At 58.4% G+C, this 21,570-nt stretch overlaps 1 protein-coding gene and 1 long non-coding RNA gene across 5 annotated transcripts in view; one reads left to right on the top strand and one right to left on the bottom strand.

The window, feature by feature from the left end:
* Positions 1-21,570, bottom strand: part of COL27A1 (collagen type XXVII alpha 1 chain) — a 130,274-nt gene that overhangs the window by 54,566 nt on the left and 54,138 nt on the right. For 3 of the 4 annotated variants that reach the window (XM_051842706.2, XM_051842708.2, XM_051842716.2), the window contains 11 exons: positions 20,960-21,013; positions 18,387-18,431; positions 11,829-11,882; positions 11,137-11,181; positions 8,043-8,096; positions 6,901-6,954; positions 6,377-6,430; positions 3,259-3,312; positions 3,088-3,141; positions 1,661-1,705; positions 64-117 (listed from right to left, as the gene is read on the bottom strand). In XM_051842706.2, the coding sequence (XP_051698666.1) occupies positions 64-117; positions 1,661-1,705; positions 3,088-3,141; positions 3,259-3,312; positions 6,377-6,430; positions 6,901-6,954; positions 8,043-8,096; positions 11,137-11,181; positions 11,829-11,882; positions 18,387-18,431; positions 20,960-21,013 (567 nt within the window). The remainder of the gene's footprint in view (positions 1-63; positions 118-1,660; positions 1,706-3,087; positions 3,142-3,258; positions 3,313-6,376; positions 6,431-6,900; positions 6,955-8,042; positions 8,097-11,136; positions 11,182-11,828; positions 11,883-18,386; positions 18,432-20,959; positions 21,014-21,570) is intronic. The other variant, XM_051842719.2, reaches the window with a different exon arrangement.
* LOC138847491 (uncharacterized) lies at positions 9,550-12,053 on the top strand. The gene is made up of 2 exons (XR_011385321.1): positions 9,550-9,887; positions 10,161-12,053. It is a non-coding gene; the product is annotated as an uncharacterized lncRNA (long non-coding RNA).

Here is a 21,570-nt window from a genome sequence, read left to right as displayed (position 1 = left end):
CTATCTTGTGCCCCTGCTACTCCCCTTCATTCTCTCATCCCCAGGCATCACTAGGTCTCTCACCTTTAAGCCATCTGGACCAGGCCTCCCAGGAAATCCCTTCCTGCCAGGCTGACCCTGCAACAGAGAGAGAGAGAGCTGAGTGAGAGAAGTGGGGGAAGCACAGTCTTGCTGGGGTCCAGGAGTTCGGAGGATCTGGCACGGGGTCTCCATGGGCTGGAGAGAGCCACAGTGCCCTGGGAAGGCTGGGACACACAGCCCTGATGCCACTTTGCAGCCAGCTGTCTTGGAATACAGGGAGGGTCTCCTGCTGTGTGGCCTCGCCTCCCCAGGCCGGTTCCTTTGAAATCCAGGACAGGACAGCTGCTTTCCAGGGGTGGGGAGAGGAAGGTGCGTGGCCTGTAACACCCAGGGATACAGGGGAACACAGATTTGACGCTACTGGTCCTGCAGCCCGGGGAGGAGGTTTACAAGGTCAAGGCTATTCTCATAACAACACTAAGATGCTACTCTCAGTCCCAGGAGTGCAAGTGGAGTTTTCCAGAGGCTGCGGGACGCGTGGGATCCCAGATCACAGCCAGAGGCAGGACTGAGTCCAGCTGACTTCGATTAAGCCAGACATGAAAGCGATTTGCAAAAGATGCTAAAGCAATGCCACTCTTTCCACTCAATTGTCTTGCCTTGGAAATTAGAGTGATTTTTGGTGAAAACATTATTTTTGTTAACATGAAACGGGTATGTTACTAATTTTCAGTGAATTAATAAACACATTGGAAATTTATTGGTTTCAATGACTCATATCAAGAGACAGAACCATACACACAGAAACACTGGATCCTCAGGCATTTGTAGGAGTATAAAGAGGAAGTTGTACGCTGGCGGTGTATGCAGCCGGTTAAGCCGCCGCCCGCGTAGCTGCCATCGCATTAGTGCCCCTTCGAGTCCTGCCTGTTCCACTTCTGATCCAGCTCCCTGCTAATGTGCCTGGGAAAGCAGCTGAAGATGGCTCAAGTGTTGGGGCCCTTGTTATGCTTGTGGGAGACCTGGATGGAGTTCCAGGTTCCTGGCTTTAACTGGGCCCAGCCATGGCTGTTACAGCCAGTTGGGGAGCAAGCCAGCAGACAGAAGATCAATCAATCTGTTAACTCTGCCTTTCAAATCAATCAATCAATCAATCCTTAAAAAATAAAAAGATTACAGAGAGGCACAGAGACCAAAAGACTCATGAATGCTGCTGTTCTGCATGGTGGCTGGGATGAAGATGAGAGTGGGGCCAGAAGCTTCCGGAAGGCTGCTCAGAGCAATGCAGAGAATCCAGCTGAGGTTCCAGGCAGAGCAGCCCCACTTCCCGGCTGCGAGATGCTGTGCTCAGCCCTCACTCCCTGAGCCTCACCTGCCTCCTTTCTGTACACCCATGAAAAGCAGTGCCTTTCCTGGGAAACCCTAGCTAGACAGTGGCCATGAAACTGCCAACACAGAAGGTGGGCAGTGGCAGGCAGGTTCCTGCCTGCTGTCCCTCTCCTCTGGGGCCCGTCCCTGTCCTGTGGCCAGCCGAGGCCTCACTGATGTCTGCTCTCAGGAGCAATGGCCACATGCTGCCCTGCCTGTGCCCAGCTGACTCGGCTCCAGAAAACCTCACCTCCCCCAGCCCGGCACTCACCTCCAAGCCCGGGACCCCTGGTGGTCCCATGGGGCCCTCATCTCCCTAGAGACATGAGAGAGAGGAAGGAAAAAAGGAGAAGTTAATCCAGTGGGGCTCTTAGAGACCTGTCCTGTGAGCAGGGTGACGGAGGCCAGAGGGGAACCCTCCTGGACGGAGAGCCCAGGACACACCGAGCCCACCTGCCGGCCCTGCCCGGGGACAGAGTGTTATGAGCTGTGGCCCAGCAGCCAGGCCCCACCGCCACTCTCAGCGAGTGCACAATGAGGAACAGCCTCCTACTGTGGCTCAAAGTCACGGGCTGGGCTCTGGGCTCTGCTACTTACTCACTTCAGACCTTAGCCTCGCTGTATCTGTTTCTCCATCGTGGAGAAGACCCCCACCCCGACCCCGGCCTGGCTTTAGGGGAGTCCCCAGAGAACAGCAATGATGCCTTCCTTTTGACATCATCAGGACAGTGGATGCTGGGTAAGTGAGCGATCGAGAGAACGGGCATGAGTAAGAGGCAGGCATAGACGGCCTTCTGGGAGTGGTAACGGGGGTGTGGACAGAACTGCATGGCCGGCGCCGCCTTCTCCTCGCTCCCGTCCCACTTCTAGCCCACAGGAGTCTCCAGGCCCCCCACAAGCCCAGGCAACCCCCAGACTGGCCCCTCCTGGCAGGCCAGGCCTAACCAAGGAGCTCCCTCCAGAGCAACCCCCAACTCCTCTCCCCCGGCTTCCAGGAAAGCAGCCCCACGTGGCAGTGCCCCGAGCCAGTGCTGGGACCTGGCCAGACCCAGAAGCAGCTCTGAGCAGGGATCCGTGTCAGCGGCTGCCGGGCTGTGGTCGGGATGACTCTGAATCTCCCACACCCTCCCCTGAGGCAGGGGCCTGAGCTAAGGTGGACTGTGAAGGGGGGAGCCGTGGGGGCCTCATGCATCTATGGGGTGCCCTACAGTCCAGGTGCTCCCTCAGCCCAGAGAGGCCCCTCAATCCCCTGCACCAAGTAAGCAAATGAGCCAGTTCCCCCGTGCCACTCACTAGCTGCACAACCCTGCCTGCTACTAACTCAGGGACCCAGTGGTGTCTTTGTATTTCTTTGGGTCTCAGTGGCTTCACCTGTAAAATGGGCTGACAACGCCTACCTTCCCATATCAAGGCTTCGATAAATGGCCACTGAGCACATGAGCAGTGACAGCCACTCTGGGAAAGGCCCAGGACGATGGGGTGACCCATCCTGCCAGGCCAAGGCAGAGAAGATCCTGGAAGGGCCTCAGGGGCAAAGCAGTAAAGGATGATCTGGCAGGTAAGTCTGAGGCAGCCCCAGACTGTCCCCACTAAGGGGCTCCGGGTGCAACTTGGGCCTTCAGCACCCAGGACAGAGCAGGATGGAGGCGGCAGTCGGGCCAAGCAGGGCAGTGTGGGGACAGGGCCAGATGGTCTCACCTCGGGCCCCAGCTGTCCAGGGGGTCCTGGCAGGCCTCGAGCTCCAGGCTTACCCTGGAGAGAAGAGAACAAGAAGGTGGTCTCAGAGGTGGCACCTCCATCTCCATCACAGTTGGCGAGTCAGGGAGCCGACTGCTCCTGCCCCTAGCGCTGTGCTGGGTGGGGACTCACCTTCATGCCTTCTGGGCCATTGTCCCCAGGGGGCCCAATGTCTCCTGGGAAGCCCTGAGGGGAAGCAGAGAGGAGGGTCACCAAGAGGGCGGCACAGGGTAGTGCTAAGGGCTTGGGGGCGAGAGGCGCACCCCCCACACTAGCCAGGATGTGACTCAGGCAGGTCAGAAAACACTCGGATACTGTAGTCCTCAGTCCTTAAAGTGGACTCTTACTTAGTATTTATGTAAAAGGCAGAGAGAGAGAGAGAGACAGACTTCCCTCTGCTGGCTCACCCCCCAAATGGCCACAACAGACCTCAAAAGGGATGGTGGTGCCAGCCCTGACACTCAGAGAGCTGCTGAGAAAAGCCATGAGACTGTCTAGGGAAGCGCTGAGCTCATCCCACACAAGGCTGTCTAACCCAGAATTCCCACGAGGGACCATGAGGGACTGGCGTCCCGACGCACTGCTGCCCACAGCCAGCTGTGATGCCTTGCAGGATGGCCTGTGACTTTGAAAGGGTCAGAAGCTGATGGCCCTGCCCCGTCTGGCCAGCTGTGTGACTCTGCCCCGTGCTTCCCCCGGGGGCTCACTGTTCCCTGATGAGGCCAACAGAAGGTTCTCCCTGGCATGGAGCAGAACCACCCCTCCCCTACTGCACAAACACAGGGCTCCCTCTGCACCAGGGTCTCTGCACAGTCTGGGGACCAGTGCCCCACTCCCAGGGACCTGCTCTTTTCTGTCCTTTCAAGGGACAGTCAGCCCATCTCCAGGACACCTGTGCTTCTCAGGGTGGGGTCTGAGCAGCATGAGCCAGGGTAGGACATCCCCTCCCTTGGTTTAGGTGTCCTGCCTCTGCTAATTCAGCCTAGGACTCCATTAGCTTTGGGGCAGTCCCCTGACTCCTTCAGTTTCAGCCAGCCTTTTTTAATGAACACCGTGACAAAAACGTGCCCTCCCATGTTGCCTTCATAAACTGGATTTTCTTTTCTTTTTTGTCCTCTTCTAGTAATTCCCATTCACTTCCAGCTCAGGAGACAGGTGTTCGGCATAGCAATTAAGACACGACCCACGTCGGAATACCTGGGTTCAATTCCCAGCTCCGCTTCCAATCCAACTTCCTGCTCATGCACAGCATGTGCTCCAGTACTGGGGTCTCTGCCATCCCCATGGGAGAGCCAGATGGAATTCCTGACTCCTGGCTTTGGCCTGGCCCAGTCCTGGCTGCTGTGGGTATTTGGAGATTAAACCAGCAGATGGGAGGGTTCGTTCTCTCTCTCTCTCTCTCTCTCCTCCCCCGTGTGTGTGTGTGTGTGTGTGTGTGTGTGCGTGCATAGTCTTTCTGGTTTCCAAATAAATAAAATAAATGTCAGAGTTCCAGCTCAAACATCCTCTCACCCTTTCCCTGGCCAAGGCAAAAATGGTCCTGAATTTGGAGCTAATACAGGAAGTCAAAGCTCCATCTTTCTCTTCAAAATTCGAGGCAGAGAATCCCCTCCCACCGCCCATCCCCGCATGGCCCTGGGTCAGCTCAGTGGCCTCTCTGGTCTCAGCACCCTCATCTGAGAAGCAGTGACCCTAACACAGCCTACAGGGCTGTTCTGGGGGCCAAATGGAACAGTGCAAGCAGAGAGCATCGTGTGCGACCCGGCTCCCCATAAGCACTCCATAAAAAGCCACATCCCAGAGGTCGTGCGTCCCCTGTGACAGCAAAGGAGCCTGCCAGAGTGGCCCCATCCTTGGCAGCAAGGATGCTGATCGCACACATCTGGCTCATCAACGAGCAAGGGAGATCATCCACCCGGGTGCTGCCCAGTTCCCGGGCCCCGCCCTGGCTTTGGGGAGAGGCGCAGGAGCCAGGGAAGGCGCTGACAGGCCCAGCAGCTCCTGCCTTCCGCACAGTGTCTCCTGGTGATGGCATCAGCAAAGCCAAACAGAACGCGGCGATGGGTGAGGCGGCCCCCTGCACTGGCCCAGCACCCAGCGGAGAGCCAGAGGAGGCCTTCCCTACTCCCACATGGCAGAGTGACCCCGACTCATGTGCAGATGGAGAGGGAGCAGCCCCTCCCCTCCTGCCACGGATCGTGGCAGCGACTCAGCAGGTGCCATCCCTGAGATGCCACACAGCCCCCTGGCACCAGGGGCTGCCTCGGGGACATGCAGGAGCACGGCACACTCTCCATCCTCTCTGGCAGGATGGCTGGGAAACCCAGACTGTCAGTGGTCAGGGGAGGAGAGGCCGACTCCATCCGTCTAAAGATAGGACAGCTTCAGGGCCAAAGTCAACAGGGCTGGAAGTCAGAACCGCGGCTTGTAGGAAACATTCCCTCATGCAGCTGGGCGAATCCAGAAGTATTCTTTGGAAGGCTCTGGAGAACCCACGGGGCCAGACTTTTGTCTTGGATGCAGCGGTCTTGGGGACGAGCAAGGCCCAGAGGCCAGGAGGCTATGCGTGGGGTGGGGTGGGGGTGGCGGGGCTCCGGCTGGGGTTGGCCTGGGAGTCAGCGATCCTGGGATGCAGAGCCAGCAGCCCGGGCTCCTGCTAGGCCCAGTTTCCCAGGCCTGGTCCGTGTCATGGAGAAATCGGCCAGCTTGCCTCATCCACCACGTGTAAGCTGAGTGGACAGACCGATGCCAAGTTTCATGGCCATCCGAAACTCCCAGGGGAACAGCCGCGTGCATTGCTAGACCCATCCCTCGTTACCGCCCTCTCTGCACTCAAAAGCCAGGACTCAGCCTTGACATCTCGTTCCCCATAGCTGGGAGCCCTGAGGGCCGTGCCCTCCTAGGGAGCTTGTGAGCGGTCAGGCCCACAGGGCCTCTGTCTCTTGGGAGGGCCCAGCCAGTAGAGCCTGGAGCTCTATGGGAACCACACAGCCCAGTGGCCACAAGGCTGGGGAAGGACTCTTCGTCCCGCTCTTGGGTCCCCACCGCCTTTGAGAGTCTCTGGGTAGGACAGGAAGAGCAGAAGTAGACGAGAAGAGACGGCCAATTGAGCAAGTTCTGTTCTGTGTCTCGCCTCTCGCTTGCTGTATGAGCCTGAGCCAGTCCATCTGCCTCTCTGGGCCTCGGGGTTCTAAGGACACCCACCCTGATGGAGCCGCAGGCAGACACAGAGAAATGGGGCATCACGTACCTCGGGGCCAGGGGGCCCAGGAAACCCGAGAGATCCTTTGTCTCCAACTCTGCCCTGCGGAGAAGAGAGTGTGGGGTGCGGGTGAGGTGAGTGAGGAACTCCCCCTTCCACCAAGCCCTCGCATACCCCGCCCCCCTGGATGGGGGTGGAACAGGAAGTTCTAGAAGATGCAGATGAAAATCTGCCTCAACAGCAACAAGTTCAAATCCCGCCTCCGACACACACTAGCTGTGGGGCAGAGGGCAAGTGACCTCACCAGTTCCGCCATCCTTAACAGGGGAGCAGGGGGCGGTGGAAGCCTTCAAAGCAAACAACACAGCCCAGGCTGGTGCCCCCCGTGAGTGACACCCATGGCTCCTAGGAGTCACGGGACTACTGCTTCCAGGGCACCGGGGTCTCTGCTTCCTGTCAGGGTGCTGCCTGTAAGGCCTCTCCTGGCCTCAGTGCCCCCATCTGTCAGATGGGCACATTGTTCCCAGACACGTCACACGGCCAGCAGGGGGGTGTGAGGGGAAGGTACTCACCAGAGGCCCTGGCTTCCCCCGTGCACCTGGGAACCCTGGCAACCCCTGGCTCCCCTGGAAAAGACCAGAGCAGCCCGGGTTAGTGAGGAAGAGAAGTGGCTGGCCCCAGGCCTGGAGGAAGCCCGTGTCTGAGGGCGAGCAGGTCCTCTGTGGGTTTCTCTGCCACAGGCCCCGGCTTGGGACAACCTGCCTGGCACTCTGGAGGCTGGATTCCAGGAAGGCTAAGGGGAGACCACAGCCCCACCCTCGCTAGGACCCAGAGACCCTGGGGCTCCACTCATGCTGGGGGAACTCCGCAGACAGGGCCCAGGCAGCATGGCTCACAGCTGTGGACACTGAGGCCGGCTCAGGGTGGGTGAGCCAGGACAGAGGGAGGAGCCTGGGTGCTGGACTCAGAGTGGCTGGGAGAGGTCAACACGTGGCCATGTGCTGCAGGACACAGGACCAAAGAGCCAGCCTCAGCAGGCCCATGGCTGGGCTCTGGAGGTCAAGGCTACTATGGTTCACGCCCTGGAGCAACCTGTCGGTCAGGAAGGCCAGTTCCTCACTCCCTCCAACAATTCCTAGCTAGCCACCATTAAGGCAGCCTAGGCCCTAAGCACAAGTACCCCCAAACCAGGGGAGAGGGGTGGACCCCAAGTGCTGCACGGGGACCGCAGAGGGAAGTAGCCACTTCCTCAACGGGTGGCAAAAATGGACTCTGCATAGGACAGTGCCGACAGGCTGGGCAGAGGGTGACCCAGGCAATGTGGCAGTGCAAGCAAAGGCCTGGGGTGCAGTGGGGCTGAGCCCAGAACAGTGAGAGGCAAGGGCGGGAGAGGGTCAGAGAGACCCACTGAACTGGGTCCTGCGTGCCAGGGTGAGGAGGAGGAGGCAGCCGTGGAAGGTGTGAGAGCCCTCAGAATAATCTGATGATGAGTGAGGGAGACAGACTGGGAGGGAAGAAGAAGCTGAAAATAAGTTAAGGGGCCACTGTGAAGTCTGGGAGGTGACCAACAAATGGATTGAGGATGCAGAAGACAGGACTGTCGGACACGGAGCCATGTCATAGGTGTCCCGGCCCCTGAGGGGCCCTGGGAGGGAGGCCAGGCCCAGGGAGCAGCCGGGCAGGGGCAGAGGTTGGGAAAGTGTGATACAATTACCTTGTCTCCTTGGAAGCCGGGATCTCCCGACACACCTGGAAGCCCTTGTTCACCCTAAGTACACACCAGCGAAGAAGGTTACCATGGCAACCACAAGCCCTCACGACGCACCGCCCCCTGCAGACCCGCGGGCGGGGTACAGCTAGGCTGAGGCTGGCCCAGAGTCCCCGTGACCAGCAGCAGCCTGGACGACAGAAGACAGGATGGGCCGCGCGGATGGGGACAGCAGATCCTACGTGAGGGCCTGCCAGGGGACGCAGCCACAGACACTGAGCAGCCCCGGTCAGAATGAACTCTTGCAGAGCAAAGGAACTGGACCCCTCTGGACCCTTCAAGCTGGGCGCCATGAACGGATGCCAGCAAGAAAACCGGTCTTCACTTCCGTCCGGCACTTTTCTAAGACAGTGTATATAGCACAGCCCTCGGGGATACTGAATTTGAGAGGCGTCCTGGGCGCTCCTGCTTTTAGCTGGGTTACACCAAATGAGCTGCCATAGCATAGACTGGGGGATGGCTCTCCTCAGGCCCAGAGCCACCTCACCCCGTCCCCACCAATGCCAGTCCATCAGCCTCAGGCCTCAGAACCCTTTGCAGGCCGGCGCCGCGGCTCACTAGGCTAATCCTCCGCCTTGCGGCGTCGGCACACCGGGTTCTAGTCCCGGTCGGGGTGCCGGATTCTGTCCCAGTTGCCCCTCTTCCAGGCCAGCTCCCTGCTGTGGCCAGGGAAGGCAGTGGAGGATGGCCCAAGTCCTTGGGCCCTGCACCCCATGGGAGACCAGGATAAGTATCTGGCTCCTGCCATTGGATCAGCTCGGTGCGCTGGCCGCAGCGCGCCGGCCACGGCGGCCATTGGAGGGTGAACCAACGGCAAAAGGAAGACCTTTCTCTCTGTCTCTCTCTCTCACTGTCCTCTGCCTGTCAAAAAAAAAACAAAAACAAAAACAAAAAAAAACACCCTTTGCAGCCCTGGGAGCTGGCAGAAGTGGGAGAAAAGCCCAGGCAGAATGGAGAATCTTCGAGAATCCACCCTGTGCAGCCAGGGCCATGACCCGGCAGACGGACTTCCTGGGCAGAACAAAAGCCAGAATTGAAAATAAAAATTATTTTTTAACTTACTCCAGTTTTTCCAATTTGGAAAATCCTGTACAACACTCTGGAGTTTTGGAAACCCAGAAACATTTTCGAATGTCCAAAAGAGGAACGAGAGGCTCAAAAATAAAATTCAAATGGGACAAAAGCAAAGCTGGAAAAAGGCCCCTAGGAAATCAGGACAGGGGTTTGGAGAATGAGCTGGGCGGGAGCAGCTTCGGTTCCAGAGCGCGCCTCCACGCTGGGGAGGGAGCCAAGTGGTTGTAAGTGGGACTGAAGCCGGGCTGGGTCATGGAAAACCAGCGACCTGGACAGCAGTGACCACAGAGAGTGAAGGGACAGCTGGGTCATCCCAGGGGAGGCGGGTGGGGGTGGGGGCACGGTGTGCAGCTGGGATCAGAGGACATTCAGACTCCGCCCCAGCAAGGGCACAGAAAAGACTGCTCTCACTCTGTGCCCTGCTCCCCCAAGACTTCTTTGATTCTCCTGAAAACTATGGGCATGAAAATAATGTCCTACCCCTCCCCCCTTTTTTTCCAGAGTTTTCTCATTGCTAAGCGTCCCCCGCAGCCCCCAGCAGCAGCCCAGCCGCTTCCATGTAGCGCATTTATTTCCATGTTCCTGAAGCAGCAGGGAGCCGAGGCCAGCTTGGCGAAGCAGCCTATAAAAAGCTCCGTCTCACTTCCCCAGCTGCCTTGCGCCCGGTTGGTGACTTCGTTTCCAGGGCACTGATGTCTCGAGCCTCAGGATCAACAGGTAGGTGTGGGGAACCCGGCTTCCACCAGGATGTCCCTTCAGAGAAGGCCCTGCAGGGGCGGGGGGGCTGCAGCGGGAAGCACGGCCACAACAGGGGAGGCAGAAGGGGGAAGAAGCAGGTGGAGCAAGGACCAGGACCAGTGCTGCACCTGGCTGGCTACCTGGGAGCGGGCATGATCAAACTCTGGGGTGCCCACTGCTGCCCATCAAGGGCCTGCGCTGGCTCCCCTAGGAACTCATCACATCTTTGACAAAGCTCTTAACCCCTTTCAGGTCTGTTTCCCCAGGCACAGCGGGAGGGGAGTCCCCAGAGCCTCAGCTTCTCCGACCTTCCAACCTTCCTTCTCTCTGGGACAGGTGCCTGGTTCGAATCCTGACTCTCTACTTACCTGTGTGTGGCCTGGGGCAAGCTTATGTCTTAGGGGGTGGAGGAAGAATGGGTTAATCCCCGTAGCATCCTCAGGGGGTGCCTAGCCCCTGGCACCTGCTGCTACGACTCAGGTGGAGGAGGAAGCAGTGGTCTGAAGACAGGTGCAGGAGTCTGGCCACGGGCGGCTGCGAGGCAGTCAGCCCCTCAGATCCCCTGTGGGTACTTGGAACGCTGCCCCGTAGCCCTCCCATAGTTCTCTGAGGGGTCCTGGTTGGCCAAGGGACTGGAGGTAGGGACAGGAAGTCAGCCCTGGGGCACAGCACAAGGAGTGCGGCCCATGTCATTCAGACACTGCCTGCTCTGGGCCCCTCCCCCACCTCCAGTTCTGGTTTGGCACAGGTTGACACAGGGAGGGTTCAGGAGCCGGGCTGATCAGAGGACACGTGGTAAAGAGGCTTCCCCCGTGGCAGCTGGAGGAGAGGCAGGTCCATGGCTCAGAGGCCCGGGTGGGTTCCCGCTGCATTCGCAGACAGCACGCCCTGGAGATCTGTTTTTCCACTATTCCTCCCCTAGGCTACGGGCCCTCAGGAACACACACTGGCCCCCTCTCTGCTCCCTGGACCCTGAGACCACCTTGACTCACCCCTCACCCTTGGAGCAACAGCGGCCCATGCTCCGTCTGCCAAGGTGTGCAGGCCCCAGAACCACCTGCCCGAGCCCTGCCCAGAGTGTCCAGGAAGAAGCCGGGGAGCACAGGGAGGCAGGCAGAGTGCAGGGGTGTGGACCTGGCGAGAAACCAGCAGCAGCCTCCGGGCGGGCGGGCGGAGAGGGGGCAGCATGCAGAAAACCCACAGTGCAATAAGGGAGCATTCAGATCACCTTATCACCTTTCAGTCCGGGCTCCCCCACGCTGCCCATCAGCCCCTGCAAGACAAAGGCCCCGGGGTGGGCTGTGAGTCAGCAGCCTCGGCCCTCACCCACGCCCTCGCCACAAGACCCCGAGCTAGGTGTCCCAAGCCAAGGCTCAGTGTTCCCATCTGTAAACTGGGGCAAGCACTCCCAGGGCACAGGGCACGGGTGTGGAGACAAAGAGCTAGGAGCAGGGGCGCTGGGCACAGCTCCAGAGGAAGGAGGGGAGGGCTCAGTGAGCTGTGTTGCAGAGACGTTGGCCAAACTGGGTTGTCCCAGCACTTTTAGCCTGTCCTCCTGCACGCCCCTCCCCTTCGGGGATGGTCGGAGTTCACCGGTTCGCCATCCTGGCGATGGCCCCTACCAGACTTCCAGCGCCCTGAGGCCCGGAACAAATCGGCCTCCTGCTCAGCCCAACGACTGCTGCCCAATAAAGACGTCTGGCCTAAATGACACGCAGATGACGGCTGGCGCTCAGCCCAGAGAGCTGAGCTCCAGCTTCCGCCCCAGTACTCCCCACCCCCACGGAGCATTTCCTGCAGCATCAGCTAAGGTCACCCTTCCTCCCGGGCTGCCATGGGCTGGAGCTCGTGGGGACAGGGCAGGGGGAGGGAGGTGTGCCCAGCTGGGATGAGGCCCGAGTTGGGGGTCAGCTTGCTTACCTTCACACCCTTGGGTCCTGGGTAGCCAATTGGACCCAACGCTCCCATGTCACCCTGGGGAGAGAGAGAGAAGATGCTGTGTGAGTGACGGGCGGCTCCAGGAGGACCAGTCCCATGGTTTCAAGTTCAAGGACACAACTCCACTGGATTGATCTGGGCGTTGAGAGTGTTCCTCACTCCATTCACTGCCACTCAAGCGCTGGAATAAAGTTCACGTAGATGCTTTCTGGTTCACGGCCTCAATGCTGCCCCCCACCCCACCCCCTGCTTCGTTCCACGTCAGCTACCAAAGGACTCAAGGCCTTTCATCTGACTTCCTCAGACCTCAGTCTTCCTCTCCATAAAATGGAGCCTGCCGAGCCGCTGCAGAGTTAAATGAAATGGAAACAGGAGTTTTGACTCCCTGAGCTGAGGGAGGGGGAGACCCTCTGCTTCTGCAACCAGGAACCCCAGCATGGGAAATGGACCCTCAGGAGGCTAAAATCAGCCACCAGAGCCTGGCCAAAGTAGGAAGACCCAGCTTCGGGTAGGGATGGTGTGGGGTTTGAGACTCGCAGACAGCTCTCCCGTGAGGGCCTGGAAGGTGGGAGGGGCACTGCTTCGAGTCAGTCGGGCCGCGTGCCCTCCTTTTGCTCCACTGCTGGCTCAACTTCTCCCTGCCTCAGTGTCCTCGTGGGACAAATGGGAATGAATGAATGAGTGAGTGAGTGAGTCAACAGTCCTGTGCCCCTCCCAGCACAGCCTCAGGAGTCCTGACTCAGCGCACACGGCTGTCTCAGCGTAAGCGGTGCTCATGGCAGCTGGTAGATACAGGTCAGGGGTTTTGATCAATATCCCACAAGGCACAGGAAACCATACCCAGCCCCGAACGCCGAGAGTTCTAAGGCCAAGAAACTCTGGTGGAGGGGAGGCCACTGGATTTCCTTTCCCCCAGTCTCCTCCATCCGCCCCTTCACAGCCATCACAGCAAAGCCCACACACAGACAGAGGACCCTGAACACACTGCCCTCTCTCCCTTGCCTGTCCTCTGCTCTAGGCATATGGCTGTTGTGTGACCTCAGTCAACGTGCTGGCCCTTTCTGGGCCTCAATTTCCTATGACTTCAAATCAGACTCTGTGGAGACCCCTAGCAAGTACCCAGGGTCAGGGGCACAGGGTCAGGGGCACAGCTGGGAAGCACTGGAGGCACAAGTCTGGGACTCAGGTTCCTGCCGGAGCTGCCTGGACACTCAGAGGGATGCCGGGCCGAGCGTGAGCAAGTGCATGCCTGCCTGGGTCCTGCAGCAGACAGGCGGGCAGCAGAATGTCCCCAGGAGAGAGACCCAGGGATGGTGCGGGCCCCACATGCAGCAGGGCCTGGCTAAAGACAGGCCCGCTCTCTGTGCCCTGCCCAGAGTGGCAGGAGCCCGGCCCTGGCCATGCCGCGGAGGGGCTGTGTGACCTGCGGCAAAGAGGGCAACAGCAGTCACAGCCGCCCACGGCCATACTCGTGCCAGGGAGCAAGCAACCAAGTCCTTTCCACGGCACAAAAGATGGGTCCTGCTACCACCACTCTACAGAGGAGGAGACTCCTGCTAGGAGTTCGGGCTGCAGCAAGGTTGCAGAGCCAGGGGAGAGCTGGGATCCGCACCAGGAGGTCCTGGAATCCGCACCAGGAGGTCCCTTGCCACAGCTTCTGGGTACTCTCCGGAGAGGAGGCGGGGAGGGGTATGGCGTATCCCTCCTGGCCACCTGAGGGAGTGAGGGGTGGCCGCCTCCAGGTGCCTGTGGTGTGCAAATAAATGGCCAGCTCTGCGGGAGGAGGCGACACACAGGCCGGGCAGCGGGCACAGGCCCAGCCAGCAGCTTGGGAATACACACAGGGCCTGCAGGCGGCATGATGCGTGGGGACTCGGTGCAGTGCCGGCTGGCACAGTCGCTGCCTCTGCTGGCCTCTCCAGAGGGGTCCATGGGTGCTGGGGCCAGGAATCCAGGGCAAAGGGCTGCTGGCTTTGGGGTGGCTGGAAGAGAGGAGGTCTTTGGGTGTTGGCAGGATTGGGGGCACTGGGCTATAAATGCCTCGTGGGGAGGGGCAGAGGAGACTCCAGGCCACCTTCCATCCACTGCTGGCTAGACCCCTGGAGGGCAGTGTGGCCAGGGAGACGCACAATTCCCACTCCTGACAAAAGCCAACAGTGAGCGAGGTCCTTCATTCAGCTCCTTGTTCCCCTCTGCTCTGAGCCGCCAGCACTGCATGGCATGCTCTGGCCCCGCCTTCTGACCCCTGCCAAGGCCACTGTCAACTGCACCAGCAACGGCTCAAGGCCCCGGGCGTGCCAGACCCTGAGCAGCACTAGTGCTGGCAGCTCAGACACTCACCCACTGCCCAGGGCAACCCCCTTAGGTCAGCACCGGGGCGGACCCCACTCCATGTTACAGACGAGAAACCGAAGCTCGGATGAGGAAGAACCTTGCCCACAACCAAGCAGTGACAGGGGCTGAGGCAGGACCAGAATCCAGGTCTGTCCGCCTGTCTGACCCCAGTGTCACGGGCCGTTGATTCCAATAAAGGACCCAAGGCTGCTTTGTCGCTGCTGCTCGTGCACCATCAGCCGAGAGCACCAGCTTGAGACTAGACACAGCGGGAACCCCAGCCGGGACGCCTCCAGTGACCTGCTCCACCCCCAGCGGTGCTCACCTTGCTGCCCTGCTGCTCCCCTTCGGCTGGACAGACCAGGCCATGTACCTCCCCAGCTTCTGGCTCTTACTGCTACTGTACTTGTCACCCTGCTTACACCGTCTGTCCAAGGCCAAGGTCATCTCCCTGACCTCAGGGACCATATCATGCCAAGCTGTCAGGTCAAAAGCCCCCTGCCTTTTGCTCATGACCCTCCCCACACAGACTGCCATTTCTGTGCATGCCAGTGGGGACACGGCTGGCACCAGACTGAGGGCAGGTGGCATCTGGGGACCTCACCTCTGCAACCCCAGCACCTAGCACAGGGCACGGCCCTGAGGACGCACTTACTGGCAGCAGCTCAGTGGACAGTGACAGAGATCTGCACATCTCACAAACCCTCAAGGGGACTGCCTCTGGGGGAAAGCACACCTCTTCCCAAAAACCCCAAAAAGGAGTGGGCTGAGGCTGGTCTCAGCTTCTGTGTGGTCTTCCAAGGCCCCAGCATGGCCCCACACACCTGCTGTGGCATTCCAAGTCTTGCAGAGCTGGCCACATGGGGCAGCGGGGAAGAGTGTGCGGTCTGGCAGTCAAGCCTGGGTCCAGCGTATCAGCTGTGTGGCCTTAGGCAGGTGCCTCACCTTCTCTGAGCCTTCCTGAGCTGTGAAATGGTGATCCCACTCCCCACCCTGAGAGGGTAGGCTTGGGTGGGTGGCAACTAGTGGGGCTCCTGACTTTGCTTTCTAGACAAGAAACAAAGCCAGATGAGCTCTGTGACAGGATGTGGTAGACAGAACGTGTGGACCCCACAGGCTAGGGCTTTTGGCCAGATTGTGTGTTCTTTGGGTTTCATTAAATGGATGAGCTAAAATTCCCTCTGTGTCACTCTGAATCAAAAAGACAGACATTGTCTTTGTTGAGCAGATTCTGGAACCTGGTGCCATTTGCTTGAGGGCCAGCCAAAGGGTTTCAGTTACTCAAAGGGGCCCTGGGGAGGCCCTCGCACCTCGGAGGCCACAGGGGGCCCCTGGCGGCTGATGGGAACTGGGTTGGGAGTCACACACTTCCGCTCCCCGGCTGGTGACCCAGGGCACCCGATGCTTGCACAGCTAATGCGTGTCAAGCACACGCAGAGCTCAATAAATGCTCGGCTGTCGTCTCGAGTCCTTCCTGCGGCTGCAAGGGCCCCGGGGTGGGGGGGGAATCTGAGCTTCCATCTGCATGCAAATCATGTCGGCTGACCAGACAGCAGGCGCTGGACACGTGCGACCCTCCACTCAGTAAACGCCAGTCCCATGTGCATCCCCTGGAAAACCAGAGGTGACTCACCAGGCCTCCTCCCGGTTAGAAAATTCCTTTCTTTTCCAACTCATTGGGGAGGCAAATTTTTCCCCAGGCACAGAAGCTGCTGTTCCCAAAAAAATCCAGAGCGGGAGGGAGGCACTCGCTTGGGGAACCGTGGTGACACGGGGGACCCGGGTCCAGCCCTGTGACAACCCCCTCTCCCCAAGGCACAAGTTGGAAGGGACATTCTGTTTGGCTGCAAAGGGCATCTAAGCATGGGGCCCAAGAGAGGCTGAAAGCAGAGAAAGGCACAGGGCAAGAGGGAGCCACGAGGCAGCACAGAGCCGCGCTGTGGCTGGGGTGTCACGCAGCGGGCACAGGCTCTGAGACAGGCAGGGTGCTCCTCCAGCTCAGGTCACTCGGTGCGCTGGACTGGAGTCGGGAGTCACAGCCTCATTACACCTCTGTCCTCTCTTGCCTTGCATGTGACCTTGGCCGAGGGCCTCAGTTTTACCAAGTGTCAGACAGGACTGTCCGAAGAGAGACAATGGCAAATGGGGTTGCGAGACTGGATGCATAAAATGACGGGATGTCCAGCGACATCTGCATGTCAGATAAACAAATGATGGCTTACAATGAACGTGTTCTGAATATGGCAGCTGACTTTTCAAAGGAACCAGGCGTCTTATATTTTCTCTGGCTACGCTAACTATGGACAGCAGAGGTGGGAATGAGTTGCCAAGAATCAGGACGGCCAAGGGTTGGGACAGCCAAGTCTGCATCTCCAGAATGTGCATTCATTCAGCACATACTCCTGCCTCTCTCGGGACACCTAGCAGTCGCTGGGACAATGACAAATGGGACGCTGTGCCAAGGACGACAGCCAGGAAATGCAGAAAACCTGTGGGGACTGGGCTTGCTGAGCCCGAGGCAGGGGCCTGAGGAAGAATGAGAGCATCTTGACCCCTCCCAGGGACAGCAGAGCTGCCTGGGCTCCCTGCACAGGAAAACACTGAACCATGAGAGCCCCGTTAGAATGGCCTGGGCTCCAGGGCACGGAGGGAGCTTCTAACACCAGAGGGGTTCAACTGACCAAGACGCCCAGGGGAGTTTCCTGCTGGCTTAGAGGGAGCTGGACTACAAGACATCTAGAGAGTTCTCTAACCCCCGTGGCAAATATTTCTGTTTCCAAAACATCTAGGTCAGCACCTTGTGCCAAAGAAGGTACTCAGCAAAGTGCTGTTGAATGGGCACCAGGGGTGACAAGTGTGTGACTCATATGTTAACGCTTGCCCATCCAAAGCCAAGGCAGGCATCACTAATCAACTGCAGCAGCCTCTCCTGTCAAGTTCCAAAGGGAATGCAATCCTTCTCAATTCAGCAATCCAGACAGCTGCTACCAGGCATAAAACATCCTGTGTGCATATGCATGTGAGTGTCTGTGATTGTGCAACACACTTGTAAAAGAGTAACAACAGCTATTATAATGACTTCTCAAGTGCTCACTATGTACCAGGCACTGCATAGGTACTGGTCCATTTCAAACTTCACAACAGTCCTCCATTACCAGTATTATACCTATTGTGCAGATGAAGAAACTGAGGCACGGAGAAGTTAAGACATTTGCTCAAGATTTTGATTAAACAGGAGGGAGAGCCAGGATTTGAACACAGGCAGTCTTGTTCTAGGGACTGCTCCCTTAGCTTCAGACTGGACGGGCAGTGAGGCTCCCGAGGACTTCTCCAACCTCCCTCTGGGCTGAATGTCTTGGCGCAGTTGCCAGAGTGGCAAAGCTGGCCACTCATTGTGAAGCTAGGGGAGAGTTGACATGGCCTCCCAGCCTCAAGCCTCCTGAGGCATGACCCAGGGGACAGAGCACAGGGGGCACCAGATGTCCCCAGAGTCCTTTCCCAGGCCTGGGCCTCTCACAGGCTCTTGAGGGCAAGGTCAGGACTCACAGTCCAAGGTCAGAACCATTCTCGAGACCTGGCCAGGTGGGATGGAAACCAAGCTCAGGCCACCTTCTGCCCACTGCACACCAGCCTCTCTTGGGGGTCACAACACTAATGAACAGAATGACCTCTGCCACAAATCACGCACTCCCCGAGTACCAGATCCTGTGCCAAGGACAATAAGGTGATGCCTCCTTTAATCCTCACAACCACTCCTCCCCTCCATTTTACAGGTGAGAGTGACGTGGCCCCCATCACACAGCCAGGACATGGCAGATCTGAAACCGGAACTCTGGTGGTCTGGCTGCATAGTCAGTGCTTTGAGGAAGAGGGCAAAGACTGCCCAACATAGTCCAAGCCTCAGTTTCCCCCCTAGACCTCAGGGAACGGGCATGCCAGCACCTGCCCCAGACTTTATAGGGTGACAAACAGGTAGCAGGTGGGAAAACACATGGGCAATCCCACGTGCCACACACCATGCCATTGAACCAATGAGGAAACAGGCTCAGAGTAGGTAGGTGCTTCACCTGAGGCCACACAGTAGGGCGTCCCCCCCTCAGCCCTTCTTGGGGTCTGGTCACACAAGGGACTTTGCAAGCTCCCCCCTCTCCTGAATCCGGCTCCACCCAGTCCCCACTCCCAGGCGTCTGTGGTCTGTGTACTTACAATGAGGCCGGGGACTCCTGGGGGCCCTGGCAGGCCCAGCTCCCCCTGCAGATGAAGAGAGAGTGGGCGGTTACTGTCCCTGTCCCTCCAGGGCCCCTCCCTCCATGCCATCTTCCAGTAAGGCACTTGGCCGGATCTTTTGGAGCCACCATTCTTTGTTCCTGACCACAGCATCCAGCTGACTCTCCCAAGTCTGGCCTGAAATTGGACAAGACCTTCCCCCCCCCCGCCTCTGCCCTCTGCTTCCCACATCTGTAGAAACGGGGGTGTGGGTGGCATCGCAGTCATGGTAACAAAGGTATGCAGAGTGCTTGCCATTTCATGCCCACCTTTGAGACGGGAAAACTGGAGCTCCACAGGTGACGTGATTGGCCCAGAGTCAGGTGCAAGGCAATCACAAAGCTAGGGGTGCTCTTGGCTGAGTGACACCAATCATCCTACCTCTCTCTCTGATGGGGGCCCTTGGAGGACCCCCCCCAACACCAGGCCCTTGGGTTTCCTCCATCGGGAGCCTCTGAGACACCAGAGGGGTTCCTGCAGGGGCATCAGGGGAGGAGGCTCAGGGTGTGATGTGTCCCCTACAGCTCAGTCACTGCACCTCTGAAAATGAGTCTTCCTTGCTCGCACCAGCCAGGACAGGTGCAGGGGGTAGCATCAAGGTCAAGGTGGGAAAGAACAGAAGAGTAAAGAAAACTTGGGGCTCTAGGAGTTGTGAGAACCACCACAACCCTCAGGGGGTATCTGCCTCCCTTGGCGCCATCATGGGGCTGCCCAGGTGGGAGGTCATCACCTTGGCCACCAAGAAGGGGACAAGGAGGGCAAATGGGGAAACTGAGGCTCTGCCAAGGGAAGTGGCTCGTCCAAGGTCACTTAGTAAATTGGAGGCAGAGGGGACAACGGACTTCAAGTCCTTCTGCAATTCCAGGCCATGAGTGGCGAGACACCCTCACCCCCGCCCAAGGAAACTTCGGGAACGATGTGGCTTATTGTGTTGGTGCATCCAGTCAGTCATGCACGGATAGAAAGCTCTGACTCTGCCTCCCTCTGTGACTGCTTGCGCTCCTTGTTTTGCCTGGAAGGTACCCTCACTTTCCTTCTCATCCCAGTGCTAATGTTACCATCCCGTCTTCCCTGCTCCTGCCTCCCTCTTCAATCCCACCCACCTCACTGTGCAATGGGCTGGACAGGTGGCTTGTGAACCCCAGGGGCCCAGGGACCATGCCCCCTCTCATCATCTAGCAATTTCTTTTCCTGCTGTTTGTTTGAAAGGCAGAGAGATAGAAACAGAGACAGAGGGAGAGGGAGAGAGCGCTCCTATCCACTGGTTCACTCCCCAAATGTCTGCGACAGCTAGGGCTAGCTCAGGTCAAAGCCAGCAGCTGGAAACTCCATCCAGGTCTCCCAGATGAGTGGCAGGGACCCAGCTACCTGAGTCACTACCTGTTGCCTGCCTCCAAGGGTATCTGTCAAGACAAGGGTACCCATCAGTACAAAGGTACCTGTCAGTACAAGGGTACCTGTCAGGACAAAGGTATCCATCAGTACAAGGGTACCTGTCAGTACAAGGGTATCTGTCAGGACAAAGATACCCATCAGTACAAGGGTACCCATTAGTAGGAACCTGGAACCCAGGCACTCTGATAAGGGATATAGGTGTCTCCCATGGAACCTTAACTGCTGGGCCAAATGACTGTCCCTACCCAGTATTTTCAGTTGCTCTACCCACTGAGCACCCATGGTGGGCCCAACCCCTCTCCAGGCCTCAGTTTCACTCTCCCCGTAGCCCCATGAGGCTGGCATTCTGATCCCTCCTGCCCTACCCCGATTCACAGCGTAATGAGAGTTCAGAGAGACGAACTGATTGTCCAGGCTCATACTCCTGGCAAGGCGTGCAGCAAGATTTAAACCCAGGTGCATTGGGCTCAGAGGTCAAGGCTGACCCTCAGGGGAGCCTGGCTGGGTCAGGCTCAGGGGGTACCTACCTGTGGCAGTGAATTAGCACATAATCAGGTGCAGAGTGCATGGCCAGGCAGGGCCATTCTGGCAAGAAGCCCCAAGGAGAGGTGGGGGCCGTGGCAGGTGTCCCAGAGCTCTGGACACAAATGAACGTCTTCCCTGCTTGGGACAGACTGGAAGAGGCGGCCTCGGCTCCCCGGGGCAGGCTGACCTGGCTCAGAGAGGGGATAGGGACTAGGCCTCTGATTATTTACAAAATCTATAAACAAGCCGTGGTGGAGAAGCCTTTAGAAGTCGGCTCTTCTCTCCAAACAGGGCCTGCAAATTGTTCACTTTCCCAGCCGCTGGGGCTCATAAACATTTCTGATGCTTTGTAAGATGGCAGCAGCCAGAGCCTCGCCAGTGGGGAGTGATCATGAACTTCCCGATGTCCCAGGGATTGGTGCAGCTGGGACCACAGCAGGCCGGGACCTGGGGCTCAGGGAGGTGATGCAAAGTGTCCAGGAGCCCTCAGTGAGCAGGCTGCGAGGCTGTGATCCAACCTAGGTCTGTCTGACCCCAAAGCTTAGGGCTCATTCTGAATCTCTTCCCTGTTCTCCAACATTTTAAATACTTACAGGGTTTCCATCCAGTCCGGGAGGGCCTCTTTCCCCAAAGTCTCCAGGGAAGCCCTGAGACATGAGAGAGAACACACAGCAAGGTCAGTGCTCACACCTGCAGGAGGCCTGGGATCCCGACCCCCAGGGGGACAACACAAGGACGACGTCTGAGCACTCTCACTGCTTCCCCCTGGGGCCTGCGCTCACCCCCTGCCATCAGCGGACACCAGCACACACACAGAACTGCTCAGGGCCAGGCTACGCAGGGGCCAAGGCCAGGGAGTCCTCTTTTGTACTCCCCCCTCCCTCCCCCTGCCCCAGTTTGAGACCTGGTCCTGATGGACCAGGTGGCAGGGGCAGGAAGCCTGGGTCTGGGCCTGGACCACTGCTTGCTGAGGGTTTTAAGAGCATCCGTAGCATCACCAGCACCCCTCCCCAACTCGCAGCCTCAGTTTCCCCACTGGCCAAGAGGGGAAGGCCTCTGTGGCTTGTTCCAGTCCAGATTGGCAATGCCTGTGATGCTGCTCTCCAACCACTGCACTGTGCAACCACGTTTCCCATTTTACAGAGAGAGAAAGTGAGGCTGGGAACAGTCAGGGCCCAGGCTGCACAGGACGTAGGAGGCCACA

The sequence above is a fragment of the Oryctolagus cuniculus genome, chromosome 1 (genome assembly GCF_964237555.1).
Source record: "Oryctolagus cuniculus chromosome 1, mOryCun1.1, whole genome shotgun sequence".
NCBI lineage: Eukaryota > Metazoa > Chordata > Mammalia > Lagomorpha > Leporidae > Oryctolagus > Oryctolagus cuniculus.
Note: the sequence above shows the minus strand (reverse complement) of the source record. Positions and strands in the feature narration are given on the sequence as shown.